Source organism: Hipposideros armiger, unplaced genomic scaffold (assembly GCF_001890085.2).
Source record: "Hipposideros armiger isolate ML-2016 unplaced genomic scaffold, ASM189008v1 scaffold_45, whole genome shotgun sequence".
NCBI classification, from domain to species: domain Eukaryota; kingdom Metazoa; phylum Chordata; class Mammalia; order Chiroptera; family Hipposideridae; genus Hipposideros; species Hipposideros armiger.
The window spans coordinates 247,078-267,299 of record NW_017731395.1 but is presented as its reverse complement, the minus strand read 5'-3'; the positions used below and the strand labels follow the sequence as shown (position 1 = coordinate 267,299).

Sequence of the window (20,222 nt, the reverse complement as noted above, 5' to 3'; positions counted from 1 at the left end):
TCTGAATCAAAGATATTTTAAAAGCTGTCTTTCTCCTGCAGTATTTGCTTCCATATTTCTTTTATTGTATTTTAGAAAAATCATGTTTCTTTTTCAAATGCCTTTTCATTTATTTTTTAATTACAAAATGATTCCATGTCTCATTTTAGACTGAATAGGCCAATCTTTTTTTTTTTTTTTCCTCTCTCTCGGTATCTGCAGGATGCTTGGATATTCTACATCTCAAAGCTCTTTTAATTCACTACTCACAACCAAATTTACATCTTAATTGCAGAGTTCACATTTAACAATATAGACAGCATAATGCTACTAGTGATTAAGCTTTTACTACCTGCTTTTACGCAGCATTCTCAGGCACAGTTTTTGCTATGTGAGTTCCCATCTAGAAACTTGTATTTAGACCACAAATAAAAGGAATCAGGCCTATATCTTAGCTGTGACTAAATACATGGTAGGAAAATTGCTTTATTCGGTGGGGGGACCACATCATTTTTATATTCTGAATTTTAAAGTGGCTGTTCTATTTTAGTGTTTCGTGCTTTTTTTTTTTTAAGACCTAGAAAATTGGAGAGGATTAAGAAAAAGAGTTGAGTTTTGATTTAGTGAATTTAACGCACACTGGATATCTGAATTAATTTATTTTAATTTCAAAGACTATACTACTTATAACATGTAAGGCTTATGATACAAAATGTTGGTAAGCAGTAGCCCTGAATTATATCAAAATTGGGGGGTCTTCCACTCTCCATAAGGTAGCAGTTATCTCTGCCATAAATAGCTGGTATTTATTCCAAATACATTGGTAGTATAAAAAAGCCCGTATTTTAAAATAGCACCTAAGAAAACTCTCGTTATATGGAAACTGAAAACATGCTATCTACTATTGGAGGAAAAACACCCTTCTCTTATATTTTCTTAAAAAGACACTTTTCATTGAGAACTCTTAGTTTTGTAATTATCTGTTTGGAGCTAGTCCTTATGATGATCAGACTGTGTGATGGTTTCCAAAATATTTCTGAGCTGATTTTTTAAAGCATTCAGGGTGTGTTATGTATAGGAACAAATATGTAAACTGTATTTTATTAGAAGGCTGATATTTTAGGTAAAATTGTATATATTTGTATATGTCTTCTAGTTTGTAAGCTTGTATTGAAATAAGTATATGGCTAAGAACACTTTGGGTGGCACTGTTGTGTGCTACTCTCCCTACCCCCACCCCCCCACCCCCCTACCCTCCAAAAAAACGCAGTCTTTATTTTGTCAATATGCTCTGAGATGGATTTCAGGTACTATTTACCCTACAGCTTTCAGTCTCCCACCCCTGACAGTGTAAAAGCCAATTTGTCCTGCAGTTTTGAAAAGCTATGTACCATATATCTATAGGTAGAGAGACAGCAGCAGGTAAAGAAATGTTTACACAAATAATTTAAATCAGCATGCTCTCAGATTGTCTCGAGGACACTCTTTCCTATTCTGTAGTTGTGAGAAACTGAATTCCTCCCCAAAGGTGAGATCTCCATTCACCTGCCCCCAACAATTGAGAAGACTGTCTTTGATTCTGGAAATGCCCGGTATCCATCAGGACAACAGGGAAAAGACCCGATGACGAATGCCAGAGAAAGTACAGCGCTAAATAAGCCGCAGCCCCCAGTGGACTTAAAACCCAGAGAACGGCAGGAGGAAAAAAACAAAACAAAACAAAACAAAAACAAAATAAACTTCAGCATTCTCTACCTTCCCGCAGAATCCTTTCCCCAAATTAACTGAGAGTCTGCGTGAGTTCTTCTTTTTCGAGGCAAAACAAATCTTAGGAGAGAAACCAATGCCTCCAGTGCTTACAGAGTTAAGTTAGTTCTGTTTCTTTTGTAGCTTCCCAGAAAAAAAAAAAAAAGAAAGAAAGAAAGAAAGAAAAAAAAAAGAAATGAAATGTGAAGGAAAGAAAAACAGAAAAACAGAAAGGAATGCAAAAGCACAGTATCCAGTGACTGCGTTTCTCTCCCTGGTCTCGGTTCTCTGGTCCGCTCCCGCTCTGTTTTCACCCCTTGGTTCGTCTGCACCCTTCCTACCTGCCTGGCTGCGTTGCTCCGTGCAGCCTCCCGTCGCCTTCCTCCTGATTGGGCAGACGCCCCCCAATCGGCTGCGCGGCTGGGCCGGTGGGACTGCATATGTAAAGCCCTACTTCATATTAATAAGCTCCAATCGGGGCTTTAAGTCCTTGATTAGGAGCGTGTGAGAGCTTTGGTCCCAACTGGCCGTGCCTGTAGGCTTGTCACTAGGAGAACATTTGTGTTAATTGCACTGTGCTCTGTCAAGGAAACTTTGATTTATAGCTGGGGTGCACGCATAATGGTTGCCGGTCGCACATGGATTCGGTAGAACTTTGCCTCCCTGAATCTTTTTCCCTGCACTACGAGGAAGAGTAGGTACCTTTTTTCTTTCCTTTTTAAAACTCGGCGTGGGGGTGCGTGCGTGTGTGCGTGTGTGTGCGTGTGTGTGTTGGGGGTGAGGGGGTGGACAGAATGTCTCTTTGCACACTGATTCAGGTAATGCCCTGGGTGTTTTGTGTGCACAGTGCTTGTTTATGTCTGTCTTGTGCCTTTTGTGTGGAGGGTGATCTCCTAATTCAGTAAGTCGAGAATTGTTCTCTGCCTACAATGTTACCTTTGAGGCAAAAGCTCAGTGACTGTCAGTAAAACAGCTGTGTGACAGTCACTTCTTATTCAGGTGCTAAGAATAGGCACTTGGCACAAATGCTTAGTGAACTGTTAAAATGCATCTTTTACTAGGACCCATTTTCCCAAGGAAAGATGTTTTAAAATACAATATTCAAAATGAGTTATACTATTGAGTGCTGCTTATGGATTTGCCGTTTGACAGATATTTTCAGCGCCCTGTCATTTCTGACTGGGCAGAGTTAGAGGCAAAATTGCACATTTACTAATTCTCCTTCAGAGAACAATTTAAAAAACTAGCCCCTTGCAGTTTCAGGGCTAGAATAATGTTATTTGCATGGTTAGCGTTAAGTCAGCACTTAACTGACAAATCAGTCCATTAAGTAACATGAGATTTTCACACATTATTAATATTTAAGGGAGGGGAAAAAAACCCTAAAGAAACAGCAGTGACTTTTTAAATTTCCCCTTGCATAAACACTGTTGAGATTGTGAATTTGTTTCATGTATCATGTCCAGAGAAATATAGTAAAGTACTTTTGTTCTTACATGTACTTTCATTTGTATTGATGAGCATCTTTATGCCCGTGGATCTATATATTTGGTTCGGTAAAGGTGTGGGAGAGGTGGGTAGAGGGTAGGAGAAGTAAATTAGGCATTGCTGGGTAAATGAGCAGGCCATCAACTTAATTTCAACCCGCTGTTAAGATAAAATATTAGTATATCACAGGAGCTGTCACCGGTCCATCTTTCTGTTGAGTCAGTTATATTGCTTTGCTTTCAGATTACATTAATACCAACTGTTATAATAATTCTGAAAAGAGTGCTCTTGGCAAACATTTCTCTCTGTAGGTTGTGGAGGAAAATATCAAACTCTAGACGATGAGACAGTGCATTATATGGAGATGTCCACTAGCTGTCCTTAGCGACTGCATATTGCATTGCTTTGTAATTAAGTAACAGATGAAAGTGACTTGCAGCCCAAGTGGCTGCATGTGTGTAAGTGTGAGAGTGTGTGTGTGTGTATATATGTATGCATGCTCACACACATACACACTCAAATACACACTCACACAGGGGACATTAGCCAAGAGATGGACTTAGGAGGGGCTGAAAGGTTGGAAGGCTGTGCTTACATCAGTTCGAAATACTGGAGAAACAAGCTTCAACTGCGTGAACATAAAAATGGAAAATAAACAAAGGTAAGACTGCACACTCCAGTGTAGGTTGAAGGTTAAAGGACCCGGGATTGAGGGATTAGAGAGTTTAAAATGTCTTCATATCAGGAAGCACGCATGATCCAAACTCACCCAGGTTCTGAACTTCTCTCTGAAATACATAAACAAAAGAAACTTTAAAAATCCCTTGGAGGCGTCTTATTTTAAAAGTAGTTTCCTTGAATTTAACTTTTATAGCTTTATTTGAATAATTAGTTTAGATAAGCCTCTTAAAGCGGATGCATTGAAATGAAATCAGGGCACATGTCCTTTTTGGCTTTGGCGCAAGATTCAAACTAGCTTTCTTTTTTTTTTTTTTTGGCTCAATTAAAAGTCATCTTTAAAAAAATATGGATTTATTGTCTGGATGAAGCTCTGATGGTTACGTGGTTCACTGGACAGACAGAAAGATCTAATGCTAAGCAACGCATCTGCCTCTCTGTCTCAATTAATAAACCACAGAATGTATACATGCTATTAATATTCATAGTAATTGTACTGGGTTAAACCCCATCACGTGTGTGTATACATAGACGTGAAACCGGTTATGCAGTTTCAGAGGAAAATAGTGGACACTGTCTGCTTCGGAGGCTATTAAAAAAAGGTTTGTACCATGTATTGACCACTATTTAGAAGAGCCTAAAATGTTAACCTATAACTCTGTGTGGGTTTTTTTTTTTCAATTTTTATTTTAGGAAATGGGCCAGCACATTAAAGAGCATAATACTTGAAATCTTGTTTCACATTTAATAGCAGTAATAACTGATAGCATAAATAGATGAAAATAATATATCTGCTCATTTTGACATATGTGTCAGTCTAATCATGCTAAATGAGTGTGCTCATCACACGAATCCCTCTCAACCTCTGATTAAAATGTAACATTGACTACAGGATTATAGAGCGGACTTAATTTTACTGACTGTTTTAACAGTTGTCACAGCTGTTGGAAGAAGGAAAGGCAATTGAAACACTCCAAAACAGGCAAGGCAAGGAGGGAGCAGTTCAGTACATTTGAGCTTGATCACTGAAATCCACACACTGACAATTAAACAAATTTGGGTTTTTTTAGAATCCTGTTGGGAGCTATGCAAGTTTTATTTTGTATGGTCCCCTCTTTCTGTTTCAGGGTTTTGATTTTTTTTTTCTTTCTTTCTCTGTCTCGTATCTCCTTATGAAAAGCTAAAGTAAATTGAAATGCAACTATCCAAAAGTAATACTATCATGTCAAAATGTATGGGATTAGAAATAGACAAGAAGGAAAAATGTATGTGGTAACAGCAACAGCAAGCCTAAATCAGAGTGGATACAAATTATTATTATTATTATTTTTAAAGGTAGGAGCTTGCCTAAGCCACTATAGATGTGATCTTATTTGAGCACTATGATCAGACACCTTATCTTTCTAAGAAAGAATACTTAAACTCCAGACTCGGAGCTCATGTTACTTTTCTTCCTGATGCGTCTCTATAAATCTGGTGAAAACACCTGCCGCCTGAAAGGTAGGCGGCCAAGGTGGGGTTTTCAGATGATTCCTGTGTAAATTGCTGTAAGTGACGACCGGCTGTAGAGTCTCGTAATCTTACCCATCACCTCCCTGAGGCGAACAGATTCATTCTGTTTCTCTAAAAATTAAATAACCACTGTACATACCCCAAACCGCATGTAGTTGAAATAGCCAGACAGGGTGTATTATGTAACGTGACAATTTTTCTCCTTGGAAGTCAGCAAAGAAAGTGTTTCTGAGTTAATGGAATAAAAAGGCTGACTGGGAGTGGTGAGTAAATGATGGGGACACGTTTCCTCGGCCCTTTGTGTCAGTGTGTTAATGTGTCACCCTGCACATTGGGTGGTAAGTTTAGAAATCCTCTTTTTACGGAGAGGGCTGGGAAACAGCTTTCTATTGCCTGGGCAGAGGCGAGGGTGATGGTGTTGGTTGGTCCTTACAGTGATGGTTTCTCATTTTAATGTGTTTATGGCACTGCTGCTTTATTTACGGAGCCTAGCGTGTTGCAGCGGTAATTAACCCATGTTATTAGCAAAACCCTTGTGGATATCCATTAATTCTCTTGCATGGATGATCATTTTTCCAGTGTTTTTCTCTCCAATAAGGTATCATTGTTCTTTTTTTTTTTTTAATTCCAAATTGACGGCTTTTGATATATTTCTTTGATTTAATCTGACCTATAATATATATTGGCCATCTTATAAATAATGGTATTGTAATTCAGCTTTACAACAATGCTAAGAGGAGCTGTAGAAAATTATTTTTGTTGTTCTTTTCAAAGTAAAAAAAAAAAGACAAGAAATTAAGGTTTAAGAAGCAAATCATGCAAAAAAATCAGTTTTCACTCCAAATTTTCCAGATCTTAGAATTGATGATAATTTGTGTCCTTCAAACAGATTTTCACTTAGTTAATAATACTTTAGGCATTTTTTGTAAAATATTGAGCCAGCAGAAAAATACTGGTGGTTCCTGTGCTGGAAAAAGATAAGGACCATCTCATTAGCCAGGCCATACTTTTGCAATTAATTTTGGGTCCAGGGTGCTATTCATCAAAAAAGGGCAGGTAACTTCTCTATGAGTCTATTTAACAATACTTTCACAAGACCTCACTCGTGCCAGAACTACAGACAAAGAAGAGACGGTTCTTGGGGAAGGCATAATGCCCAATATCACGTCCGTATCACTTAGGAAAAATTCCCCAACATTTGTTTCAGCCTAGTGACTAAACAAAATATTTCTTTGTGTTACTTCTGAAGTGCTACTGAGGACGGTTTTGCTTATATTATTTCATAAAGTAAATAAAAATCTGGACTTTGTCATACAAGGGGCAGTTCACAGCCATGGTTTCTATTAAACCAATTAATGAATATCCAATGAACTTTTTAAAATCACCTGCCGAGCATTTAGAAATCAGGGGAGAGCGTTTGCGTTATCTCAGTAGAACTTTAAAGTCGTGCAGCTGATAAGCTGTGCCCTGAATGTTGCTTCATAGCGAATTCATGGAAGAGAGGCATAATACAGCGTTGATCTGTTGTAAGTGCATATGAGCTCCGGCCCTAGCCGGCTCTCTGGAGAAAAATCTTTGATTACACTGGCCCCAGTTTGTTCAGTTTTTATCTCTTTTATATCCACTGGCCTTGTATTAAATTGTCATTGTCCTAAAGCACCGGAGATAGAAATGAATTGCAGCCCTCCATGTTCTCTGACAGTGAAATATTTAGGTTCTCTTTCTGCAATCATACTTATGTGTGTATTTGATAGTGCAGGGGTGACGCCAAGCAGCTCTGCCGCTTGACGGTCTTCTCATTGCTTTTGGTATGTTTTGCTGTTGATTATTATTTTCATAGCCATGTGTAGATGGAAAGAAAAAACATGGTCTAAACCATTATAAATAAATAAATACTCATAAGGTCCTTTAAAATCCAATCCAGCCGACAGAAGACACACACGTGTATGTTTGTGTGAGTGTATAGTATGCATGTGAAATGTGCATATAGATGGGAAGAGGTATGTATGTAGACTATAGTTAGGCTGCTATGAGTGTTCACATGCTTTTCTATGATAAAGTGGATCGAAAGTATTTTTCTTGTCAGTTAGTTGCCAGTTAAATTTGCCAGGCATGGTTTTTTAACCTGGAATTAGCATTTCAGGTACTTACCAGGTCTGATTTTAAACTCTGTTGGTTAAACTGCTATGTAAAAGACAGATTCACAGGCAACCTAATAAGAACATTTGTTTCTGATTTTATACATTTGTAATTTGTGTCATTCCTAAACCCAATATCTAGTAATCATAAATAATTTGTAAAATAGGAAATAAGCAACTAATATTAAATACATCATTTAATGGTTTGGGGCCATCGCCAATAAATAGTTTTGAATTAGCTCTTGGCAACATTCTTTTCTTCTCCAATTGGGCCTGACAAATATATCTTCACATAAACACGACAGCTTTCAAATAAATGCAAAATATGCATTTCATTCATCTGCACTATATACATATGTCATTTTCTTTTTTCTTTTTCTTTTTTTTTTGCTAAAAGCAAATATAGAAAATCAATAAGTGTTCTATTTGCATATAGTACATCGTAGGTTTCAGAATTTTCTAGCTTTTTTTCCAAGACATAATTTTAGCAGTCTGTGATTTGCTTATTAAACCTAAGTGGGAACCGAGAGAAAATGCTCTTTTTGATCTAGTTCTTGGTCTAATTCATACTCTTGTTTAAATTCCTAGATTCAGTTCTTACCTTTCTTTGTTGGTGTAACACTTGGACAAATTTCATGTTTGTGTGTTTAAAAAAAAAAAATCTGGCTGTTAACTTTTTGCCAATCCATCAGATTAAAGTTAGTTCCTTTATTATCTAAGGTTGATGATAAATCACAGTCTTCTGCCTTTTGAAGGATTTGCCTGGCATCTTTTCCTTGTTTCAAGTTCATTTTAGACATACTTTCTCAGGTCTAGGAAACCTCAGCTAATAAATACAATTTCCATTTGGAGTTTTAGCAAATGTATCCTTCCTCTCTGCTTTTCCTTAGAGAGGTGCCAGAGGTTTCTTTTTCTCTGATTTGGACAATATTTCTCAGTATTTTCCAAATGTATTTTCTAGTCAATTATACAAAACCATTGGGTTGAGAATATTTAGATTGTGTGTGTGTGTGTGTGTGTGTGTGTGTGTGTGTATGTGAGCGTGTGTGGTGTATGTTTAAAATATTTTTAAATGTTTGGAGGAAACTTGCTTTGTATGTTTTGATTTCTTCAAATGTTATGCCGTTTTAATTTATGGCAATGAATGTATATTGGGAAGATAACTCACTAAGGCAAAGGAAATAAAAGGTACAGTTTTAAATAAATTGGCTTCTTACTGGTCAATTAAAGTCCATTTCAGTATACTGGCATAGATCTATATATGCATTTGAATATAGATATATAACATCCAACCTTAGCCATTAGAAATATAACCTATGGCTATATATGGAATTCTTTCACACAATATAATAAATGAAAACACTGGCTTCTGGCATTTAAAAATCTATTAAATGTTTATTTAAAGTGTTAAATTCACGGAAAGCCTACCTGAGATTACATTGTTTTAAAAAAAGCACATTTATGTTTTAATTATAAAAGGCAGTCTTTGTCATATGCATTCCTCTGTGCCTTCTCATATTGCTTTGAGTGAAACAAAATTGCATATATACTTTTCATCATTTTGATTGGAAGTGCACATTATGTGTAATATGTTTTGGCAGTACTTACGTAGCCAAAGAAAACAAATTAATATTGGGCATACTGAGGGCTGTCAGGCATATCACAGACATGTCAATTTAAGTTTGCTTCATCGTACACCTTCTCCGCAAACAGTTGGTTAAGATGGTGCTAAATAAAGGGGAAGCTACCAATAAATTCTCATATTATATCAGAGATTGATGGCTGCTAGAAGTGTAATGAAAAGCAGCGTGCCTGCTTACTTCTCTTGAAAACTCTCACTGTGGGAGTATAGATAGCACAGATAATAATGAGGTTTTTTTTTTTTTTTAAGAGCATAACTTAAGCTTATTCAAATCTGTGTTGGAAGTAATAATGGGATTTATTTTTGGTTTTTAAAGTCTGAAGTGGTGAACCCCACTTGTTCTTAGGTGTGAAGTAATTGAAGACTTTAGGAAGTAGAGTTTTAGAAGGAACACTTTTAACAAGAGGCATCTCTTTTTTTTGTTGTACTTTAAATACTTTTTCTGAGCAAGAAAAAAATCTTGTGCTTTCTTCTTGTATGGTTTATGCAGTATGCAAAAAAATGAAATTTAAAAATGTAAATCAAGAGCTTATGCACAGAAAAATAGGCAGAGGCACACTAAATTCTTTTTTTCCCCTCTGTGGTCAGAATGGTATCTTTGCACATGATAATTCCTTTTTCATCTATTCTAGGGAGATTTTACTCATCTGTAATGGCTTTTGAAAATTTAAACAAAGGACTCATTAAATAAATAAATTTACTTTCCTTTTAATACTCCCACTGGGAGTTAAAATGTTTTAAAAGGTGGACTTTTCAGTTAATGTATTGTTGCATTTTATGTTTATAAGAATTTACTTTGCTTTCAAAAGGAGGTCTAAAATTATATTCAGAGTTAGCAAAAATAGGGGGTAATATAAAAAATTATATAGACGAGGGTGCTTATTTAAAAGAAAACAATTCTAATGTGAGGTTGTTCAGTTGATTGCCCTTTGACCTCTGTAATTCCAAATTATCATAGAACTTTCAGTTCTCCAAAAATGTAAGGTAGCCGTGTTAAATTGTATTCATTTTTCCATATATGAAAGAATACTCTGAAAATGCTTCCTTCCCAGCCATTCATCTAATAAAACATGAGATATTTTGAGGAGGAATATTATACTTGTAACCAACTGTTCGTGACCCAGGAGATGGAAAGCTATATACGTAGAGTGGATAAGACTCATGTCATTTTCCTATTAGAAAGTGACTGTGTCCAGTTGGTGCTGGGTCCTATGAAATGACAGAAGCATCCCTTTTATCCGTAAACTTCAATGAGCCCTGCCTTGTCAGTCATGGGAACATAGTGTCACAGATGGAAAAGCAACCATCAGCTGAGTTGTGCGGAACTATGCACGTGGCTAATTCATCTTCCTGTTCCATGCGTCTAAGGTGAGTCCCGTTCTGTTCTTGGAGTCTAGACAGAAGCCGGAGTTGGGCTCAGGTGGGGACCTGTGGCTGCATTTTCCCCTTCTCTCCTAGCCATTCAGTGAAGGGAGGTGATGGACTCATGGACAGTTCATGCACGGAAGCCTAAGCAGAGGCTCTTTTCTAGGCTCAGGGATTTTTACTCAGTTGTCGAAGTACACTTCAGATTCTTCTTACGTTCTAGAAATGTCACTGCTGTCTTTCATGCTCCAAAAAGCTACCCCTCCATGATTCGGTCTGTCTCTCCGTTCGCATGAATCGCGAACTGGTTTAAACATTTTTTTTAATAGACAGAAGTGGAGACGAAGGAGGTCCTTGATGGACGTGAGCCTGGGGGATGATTCTTTATACCTTTACATGGAACTGTTCAGCGGGTGAAGTCTGAAGAATGAGAAAAATAGCGAGGTTCCACACTCCATTGTCTTTCTTCATTTTTTATTCCGTATAGTGAACAAAGCTTTACTGTCTAGAGCATGTATGAGAGTTTTAATGATTGGAAAATCTATCCTGAGAATGTGGTCACCATATGTGACTGCCTTGCTTTCTCCCTGGTCTTCAGTTCATGCAGTAAGTTCAGTGATATTGTCTATTGTCTTACTTTGCTTACCTTTAACACCTCTCAGCCTCCCCAGTGGGGTAACCTGGAAAGTGAGGGACATGCCTGACATACAGAACTTTCCTGAACCCCCTCCATCCCAGCAGCATTTTCTTTTACAATTTCCGTTCTCTCGTCATGTATTTTGTCAAAGTATTGTTTACTTTGGTGAAAGGTTAAGTGCGTGATATTCATCCCCATTTGCACCCACAGTACATTTTACTCGCCCCCCCCCACCCCCACCATGAATTCCAAAGAGATTGCCTTCAACTTTTCTTATTTGTTTTTCTTGTGGTTTCTGTTTGTTATGCATTCTAGTTGAGTGCTTTTATAGTGTTTTCTTGATTGTTGTCAGTTTGGGGTACTCGAGGCTGACATTTTTGTTAAGCCCATGTCACAGCAGAAAAAACCTGTGGCGAGCTGGAATCGGGCTACAGTGCATGCAAGAGACAAGTTGCGTTTGATTGTGTGTAAGTACAGTTAGTTAGCTGAGGGTTGATCAGATAGCTTGGCAGAAAGAGAGAGGAGCAGTACAAACTGTTTTCAGCAACTGTGCTGTTCGTACACCTGATAAGATTGAGAGAGCTTTTCGAAATGCTGATAGGCTGTGAATAAGAAAAGAATAATCACTTCTCTTGGCACCAGCTTATCAGGAATGAAGTAAAATGCCAACACTTTTACATTAGCAAAAGTAAATGTTTTAGACACTCTGTGCCTTTTTTCACTCGAGTTAAAAAGGAGGGGTGCTTTCGAGTGCACTGTAATGAATAGAAGGATTTATTACCTTGACTAAATTACAGGTGAATGTGTTGATAAAAGAGCCTTTCGCGTCAACAGCAGCTTCTTTGATAAGCAGCAGCATCTATGCTGTACCTTCTCGGGAGAAATGAAGTTTTCCTGTTTCCACTCACATTCCATTAAACATCTTTTCTGATACTAGAAGATGCGGTTATGTCCTATGTCAGTTGGGTCTTCTTATTTTGCAGCAGGTGGGTGATAGGCATTTGTCAGACTTGTAAAATGTTGGTGCACTGTTGTTAATTAAGTTGGTGCATCTAGAAGTTTATATTGTCTGGGCCAAACCAGCAAACGCCTATGCAAAAATATCGTTGTTGTTTTTTCTCGGAAATGGAATGAGATTCATTGTAAGTTTAAGACCCTTTTGTGAGAAGGGGAACATATTTGTCCATTTTTGAAGCACCTCCCCTTAAAAAAAAAAAAAGAGAGATGTTGGTTTCTGCTCTTCGATATAAACCATTAACTTTCCCAGCTCTGCCATTTTCTCCTCTTTGTAATTTGACGCCTACAAATAATTTGGCGTATTCAGATTTGATAAATGATAGTGCACGAGCAGATGGATTGATTTTGGATTACTATTGATTACTCTCAATGAGATCACTGTGACACACTCGAATCAATAGTATTCGATTAAGCAAGGCACCGCCGCTCTATGCATTCAGCAGCCTGGGAGCTCGGGAGAGAATGTTCACAAGCTGATAAATTGACAAAGCGTTCAGCTTTAAATAGCCCTTTGTTCAGCACTAGTTCCTTAAAATATATTTCATTGGAAAGTTCACTTTTTGCAACGCGGGGCCTTTCTGTGAAAGAAAGGTCATCAGTTTAAGGTTTATTAAGTTTTAACGAAAAACCAACTGGGCTCCATGTAGGTGTAGAATAATGTAAGGACTTACTGCAGGCAACCGTCATGCTTTCAAGCTGTTGCTCAAGGGTTTCATTCTTTCACGAAGATGTCAATTGTAAACCTAAAAATGCATCACTGGAAATGTAATGGTTTCAGCTTCAAACGGAAATAATAATAATAATAATAATAATAATAATAATAATAATAATAATAATAAATTTCTGCCTGAGGAAAGCACTGTAATCAAAATAAGGTGGCCTTCACTTACTTCAGAAGTGGGCGTGTTTGGGAGGCAGTATTGGTAGCAGAGCACCTTGGTCAAGCACACAGCCGCTGCCTTCTTTCCTTCTTAACTGAGGGTATTCATCCTGTCACCAAGACATGCAAAACACGAAGTATCATTTTATCTGAAAGCTGCTACTGCTGTTCATACACTGAAGTCTTTCTGTCCTGAGCACACTAACAAAGTCACGGGGGTTGGGGTGGGGGGGAAATCCATGTTTCCAGTCCTTTCGCGAAGGACCCCAAGGGTAAGGTTTTCCATCAGATTCCATCTTTTGGGTAAAACTGGGAAGGAAGCATTTGCTCTTCCGTTACATGAGATTGTGAAGTTGCTTCGCAAAAAGGGGAGCATTACAGTCAACACTCCATGGACGGCGTGAAGGTTCTCATGTGCAAAACTTGATGTCCACTGAAATTTTGGCTCCTAGGGCCTGGGCACCCAAAATCTTAACAGGCTCAAGTCTTTGAAATGGACTTGGATTGAGGCTCTCATTTTGATCGTGATGGGAAAAAACACAACCGAATTAGAGATGGCTTCTGAGAGAAAATCGGGAGAAAGGTCAAGCTTAGAATCATGGCATCCCCTGATAAAGCTTCAGACTTCTTTGCATGGAAGTGAGGTGATAGGATTCTAATTACATTAGGTTGAACCACATGAGAATGCCGATTTTGTAGGTCAAAAATCAGCAATTTCGGGTGATTCAACATAATAATTGAATTTATTCCTGTACTGTTCATATTCCATAAACAAATTGAAAGCGACAACTTTTTTTTAAATTTTTGTTTTATGAGGGGCCGTGTGAGGTTATGGGAGATGCATGAGTTCTATATACAATTATGCCAAGTGTATGATTGTGTCATTTTTTAATAACTGGGTTTTTTTTTTTCCTGTAACATCATCAGAGAGTTCCCAAGGGTACAGTATCATGCACACTGAAAAAGCACGCATTTACCTGGCTTCTCACCTGCTGTAGCTAAGCCGCTTCTGAGCACCCGTGTACATTTTTCCTCTGCTGAGGAAGAGCGTGGCCAGAACAAGTCTTGACCCTCCAGAAAGAGCACGTTGCCCAGGGTAAATAGTTGGAGAGCAAGTTGGGGAAAGGATGCTGACACTTCAAATATTTCATCCTCGTTTCATTCGTTAACAGAACCTTAATATGCTAGTTAGCGCTTTTCATGCTCCCCCCAGAGAAGTATTAAAACTGTGCTCCATTAAATCTATGCACCGTTGTGGGTTAGGCAGGTGCTGAGCACCCTGAATTGGCAGGGGAGCCCATGATGCTTTATTGGCTATACAGGGAGGAAAGGTGTTTTGGGAGACATAATAACATGATCCCAGAGCTTCTACTTGATGCCCCAGACGTGCGGCTTCTATTGGAGCTGTGCTGTGCTGGCCAGTTGGAGCTCCCTGTACCCACCTGTGGGCAGAATCTGTCTCCCAGATAGGAGGGAAATTGGCTCTGGCTTTAGGTAGAAGGGAGGGGCCCCAGTGTCATCGCTGGGAATGTCGGCACAGAGTGCATCTTGACTTAAGGTCACGTCAGGACTGGGTACGTTGTTCTCGCTCTGGGTAAGTGCACGACAGCTTACATCTTGTTTCAGAGAGCGAGAGGGTGAGCATCCTTTTCTGGGGCTTGACTGAGGGAACGCCTCCAATTGGTCCCACTGTCAGTCTTGGAGTTTTCCCTTAGTCGTGTGTCCCCCCCCCACCCCCCAGTCTGTGGCACTGAATTTGATTTATTGCTGGTACTAAGATCAAAAAAGAAGCCATCTATGTGATGGTTACTATCAGGCACATGCAATGCAGGAGGGAGAGTGGTCTTATCATACAAGTCACTGTCCTGGTCATACAGTGGCCACTGATGGCAGAGTATGTATTTTGTATCTCTGTTCATTTTGGATATAAAATTCTTGGAAGAGAGAGGTGAGCTATAGAGTATTTGAAGTTAATAATTAGGTTTGTTTCAGGCACAGATTATTTTGGTAAGGACATAGAGTGGCTGGCATGTACACTTGATTAGAATGGCTTCTATTTTTTTTTTTTTTAACTAATTAATTTTACCAAAAGACAAGAGGCTGAGGGTTGTACATCCACCAGTGGGGTGTAGTGTTTCTTTCAAAAAAGAGCAATTGGTTGCATTTCTTCTTGGGCGCCCACCCTGGGACATTGGAGCCTTCTTCGCCCATGAGGGGAATGGTCTTTGGGGTCTGCCTCTCCTGTGCGTTGGGCCCTGCCTCCTCAGGCTTTGTTTCCAGACAGTGGCTTTTGTCCGGCTTCTCAGGTCGTGAGATTTCTCCGATCAGCGTGAGCCCCAGCCCATCAGCAGGCTGCTAGTCAGCAGCAGGTGTGAACAACACTAAACAGGATTAACAGTGAACCACAGTGTGTACTAAAAACAGAACCCCTGCCTTGCTTTTTCGAAGGACAGCAGGACTGGAAGATAGAAGCCACCCTGCTCCTGGGCACTGCTTGTTGACTAAACAGTGTTCAATGGACGATGCAAATGGCTCTGTTTAGGTGCTGAGAAGGCAGGCGAGGGATCCTGGATTCATTCCCTTTCTCTCTCTCCTTTTTAAATGATAAACTCAAAACTTATTTAGAAAATTCTCAGACTTTCAGAGGGGGGAAAACAGAACAGAACAGAAGTGGAAGTGGTCCGGGTAAATCAGGATTACAGGTTCTTATCGCAAAGATACTTACAGATTAAAAGTTGATAGGCCACACAAAAAAAGTGGATAGCCATTCAGTGTGCTGTGTTTCCCACCTCTAAAACTATATTAGTGGTTGCTTTATTCTAAGATATCCTTTTGCGTTTAATTATGTAACTTAATTTAAATTTCACCTAGGTAGGCGTACCACAAATAAGTAAAATTAGTAATAGTTTAGAGATTATGCCCCACCTCCATTTTTCTTTTTTAAATAAGTGCTACCCACATAGGAAGCAAGAAAGTCAGAAAAAGAAGAAAGAAAGAAAGAAAGAAAGAAAGAAAGAAAGAAAGAAAGAAAGAAAGAAAGAAAGAAAGAAAGAAGAAAGAAAGAAAGAAAGAAAGAAAGAAAGAAAGAATTATTATAGGGAACTGCATGAGTTTAACAAATTGGGCATTGCATTGAATTTCTGGCATTTGAGTCACTTTATCAGTATTTTGTTTAGGAAAGAGAAAGGAAACATTTAAAAATATATTTCTCTTTAAATTATACTAATTCTATTATATACTATATATGAGATTAAAATTTAGATATCTGTGCTTTCTTTATTAGGTTTAGACTAACTTGTATTTTGAATCTTTAAGATTTGTTTACATCCAGAGAGGGGTCTGAAATGAAGTAACAATTCAATCAGTTTGGGAAATTTTATTTTATACACACATACACACCCACACACATACAGACACACATTAACTAATTCTTAAACACTTGTAAAATAAATATAGAGTTTGTTATTTTGGGTTTTTCTTGCATTTGTATATAATGGCATTATATTGACTTCTAAAACTCCAAAAATATGTTCAAATACAGACATTTATATAAGATGCATCTGTTTGAGACTATCATAGAGACTTTACTCAAAGAATAATTTTGAAATGTCAAAAATCAAAATTTTATCATTCGCTTTCAGCAGCATCATATAACAAACATTACCTTTATTATCTTTTATCCAGGGCTTATGTTGAAATTACCTCCTCATTCCTTCACTCTTTGCTAATGCTTACTGTTTTTTATTTTTAAAATGGCATTTTTTTTCTAGCTGAGACTTTGCTGTTCCTTTCATTTCAGAATATTGTCTGCCAGTTTAATTGCAGCAGTCTTAACACATTTTGAATGTACCAAGAATATCCACATCATTGACATAATACATTCTAAAAATTATATTTTAATCCCACAGTTACTATCTTTTAAATGCTAATGTATTGCCTTATAATGTGTTTCTCTCTAAGAAATCTCCATCCCCTTTCGTTTCATATTATTAAGTACCCTCCGTTATGTACATTAATTAGGTTGTGGGCAAATAGCTTAATGATAGTTCATGAAATCAAGTTTAGAACATATTAGTTTAAAATTGATTTTTGAAGTGTATTTTTTATAACTAACTCTCTGGTGTCAAATTGATTGCTTACAGTAACTTCTCGTGTTGCATCAAAAAATGATTACATGCATTCCTTTGCAATTTTTTAAATAATTAAAGTAATCAATTTGTGCATTAAACTGCATTTTCTTGGTCCCCCATTCAAAAATATTTGACTGTGTGCGCAGGTACTGTCCTGGGCAACCAAGATCTTGAAATAAATGATAAAAGTATAAAATTATGAAAAAACAAACACTTAGAAATGGGGATTTTTGTACTTAAGTCTCCCACTTAAATTGGGTCAGTCTTCAGAAAATTTCGGGAATTTAGGTAGTAGGTGTTTTATATAAAACTTGAGCCAATTGAAACTTGCATCCTGAGTTTCTGGGTTTGGCTTTTCAGAGATGATATGAAGTTGTCATCATGCACACAAGTAACAACTGTGCATGAAGATCCTGACTATTGTAAGAATAGATTAGGGGTCTTGGAACTGTCAATTCTGGTCTAGTGCAGGGAGCCCCCTCTGCTAAAAAGCAGGCCCTACTCTCCTTCCTGGGGCAGCTTTTAAAAATTTGTTCACCGGAGTTGCCATTACTTTTTAAAATGCTCTAAATTACTTGGATATGGTTTGTTTTTTTTTAGCCTGGAAATGAAAGGAAACAAACAAAACAAAACTGCTTTAAAAGATCATGTAAGGAAAAAAAAAATATTTCCCAGATTGTAGGGAAAGCAAAGGGAATTCATTTGAACTCTAGAATATTTCTGTGGTTTGACTTTGAGAGGTCTGACTAAGTAAATTCATTCTCATCAGTGTAAATGACACTTGGAAGGTAGTTTTCATAAGGAAACCTTGTCCTTCATGTTGAGATAATCTTCCATCTACTGTCTCTGTGCAGCATATCCTACAAAACTGCCCAGTAGCATTCTTGGAAGCCTGGGATTTTAATTTTCCTGGAGGACTGGAAGATGGAATTCAAAGCAGCCCTCTGGCTTTTTACAGCTTGTCTTCAGTGAATGCATTTTATTCAAGTGTTGTATTTATTTATTCCTTTAGTTTGAAGATACTGACCGGTTTGCTTTAGGTCATTAAAATTAGTGTCTTTCGCATTTTTGGATGTCTATAGTTAGATGATTAGTGAAGTTAACATGATAAGATTTATGTTGGCACCAGTGAAGTTGATAGAAGGAGTAAAGTCGTGGTATCATGGTACTATGGCCAATCAGAATATGCCAGAAATATCTCGGGAGAATTTTTGTCAAGCACTTAATGCTCAATCGAAATTTATACTACATGTTACAGGGTGATTGTCTCATGATAGCTTGGCATTGTGATGTTGCAAATTTTCTATTTCACATGATATGCAATGCAAAGTTTTGTTGTTGTTATATACTATAGAATTGCACACTTTGGAAGGGATATGCCACCCTTTCTGGAAATGAGAAATATGAGATCAAGAACTGTCTCCATGTGGGCACAGCTAATATTTTCTGCAACACCAGAAAGCTACAGAAATGTAGTTTTTACCTCCTCCCCTTGTTAGCTGCCGAGGGTAGCTTACCTTTATATAAGAGCACTGCAGAAGTGAGCTGAGTCATCTCACCTACGCCTTCAATCCATTTGTGTTGTGTGCAAAAGATTTGTGAAAATACATCCCCCCCCTCATAGTCTTCCTGACTTTTCTGGTATCGCTTCCCTTGAATCCTCGTTTCTTCACTTTTTATTAAGCTGAGGTCAAATTTTAAAATGGATACGTCCTCCTGTATGCATAATGCCAAAATGCTTTGGGGAACCTTCCCCGCAGTCTTAAAAAAATAAAAATAAAAAAACAAAAACAAAGACAAAAACACTGACAAACAGCCTGAGACCTCGGGGGTGGCTGGGGGTCGGGGGCCGCGGGCTGGTAATTTATGACTCCTCTAGTAGTGTGTGTAAGGGATCTGCCAGCGCCCCACTTCCACCCCGCCTCCCAACTCCACAGTGCTCAGTGTCAGGCTGATGATAATGTACCTGGGAGGAGAAGGCAGTCAGTCCTTGCCGGAGCCAGCCGCAGCAGACAGGGTGCCTTGCCATCTGCCCCACCTGCTGCATTCGGGAGTCCATCTGGTGACTGCAGTAGCTCAGCGTAGGCCCCTTCTGAGGAGCATTCAGGCTGGAAAGCAGGCGCTGTGAATTATTTAGGTAGCTGGTATCCATAAATAGAGGGAAAGAAGAAGACAGGCTGGGGAGGATCATCTGCAAAGAGGCCCCCTCGCCCCGTCGCCCTGGGTGCTTTGGGATGCTCCGAGGCTCCAGAGCATTTGATTTGCATATAGATTTAGATGTATAGATCCCTGGGCAGATGACAAGCCAATGAGTTTTATCTAGATTTAGATAGTGTGCTGCCTGTTTTGCGCTTAAAATGTGGCCAGCTTCAGGTAGGGAACCTTGGGGACTTTCAGCCTAAAGGAAACTGATGAAATGTAAAATATTTAGGCGTTGGTTTCGCAGAACTAAAACAACTGTGTGTTCTTCCTGAAATCGGTGGTTTTGTGTGTGTGTGTGTGTGGGGGGTACGGGAGTGGGGGGGACACAACACGTGGCTTTTTTATGGATTGTGATTTGTACATATTGTGTCCTTTCTCTTCTACTAGATAGGGAAAAAAAATTAGAAAAAACATTTCTATGTTCGTTTTATTTGTGTGTGTCACCAGTCAAAAATATTTGGGTTCGCTACTGTGTACAAAACACTGTTACTGAACTCAGCGTACACATTAATATAGACTAAATATGAAATGAAAACCTTCCATCATAGAAAGCTGCGTGTGACTTTGTGTGTTTTGGGTCTCGACAAATCACACGGGCAGGTACACATGCCCTAGGAATCACCTGAAACATGCGAAAATGAAATGCTTAAAGAAACGGTAAACTGGAGTCAAGTCATTTATACTGAAATAGACTGTCGGAATAAGGAAAGTTTAACAAAATAGCTTTTAAAGACTTATTGATATCACTTTGTAGCTAACAAGGTAGGTTTACACGGCTGTAATTTTCAATGAAATCTCAGAACATCTA

General features: G+C 38.3%; 1 protein-coding gene across 13 annotated transcripts in view; it reads left to right on the top strand.

Moving 5' to 3' along the window:
• ESRRG (estrogen related receptor gamma) overlaps nt 1-20,222 on the top strand; it is a 581,699-nt gene that overhangs the window by 364,868 nt on the left and 196,609 nt on the right. The window contains exon 1 of one of the 13 annotated variants that reach the window (XM_019639643.1): nt 2,116-2,419. The exons of the other annotated variants lie outside the window; for them this stretch is intronic. Coding sequence (XP_019495188.1) covers nt 2,364-2,419 — 56 coding nt within the window. The 5' untranslated portion in view covers nt 2,116-2,363. Of the gene's footprint in view, nt 1-2,115; nt 2,420-20,222 lie in introns of those variants that run through there. 13 annotated transcript variants of the gene reach the window in all.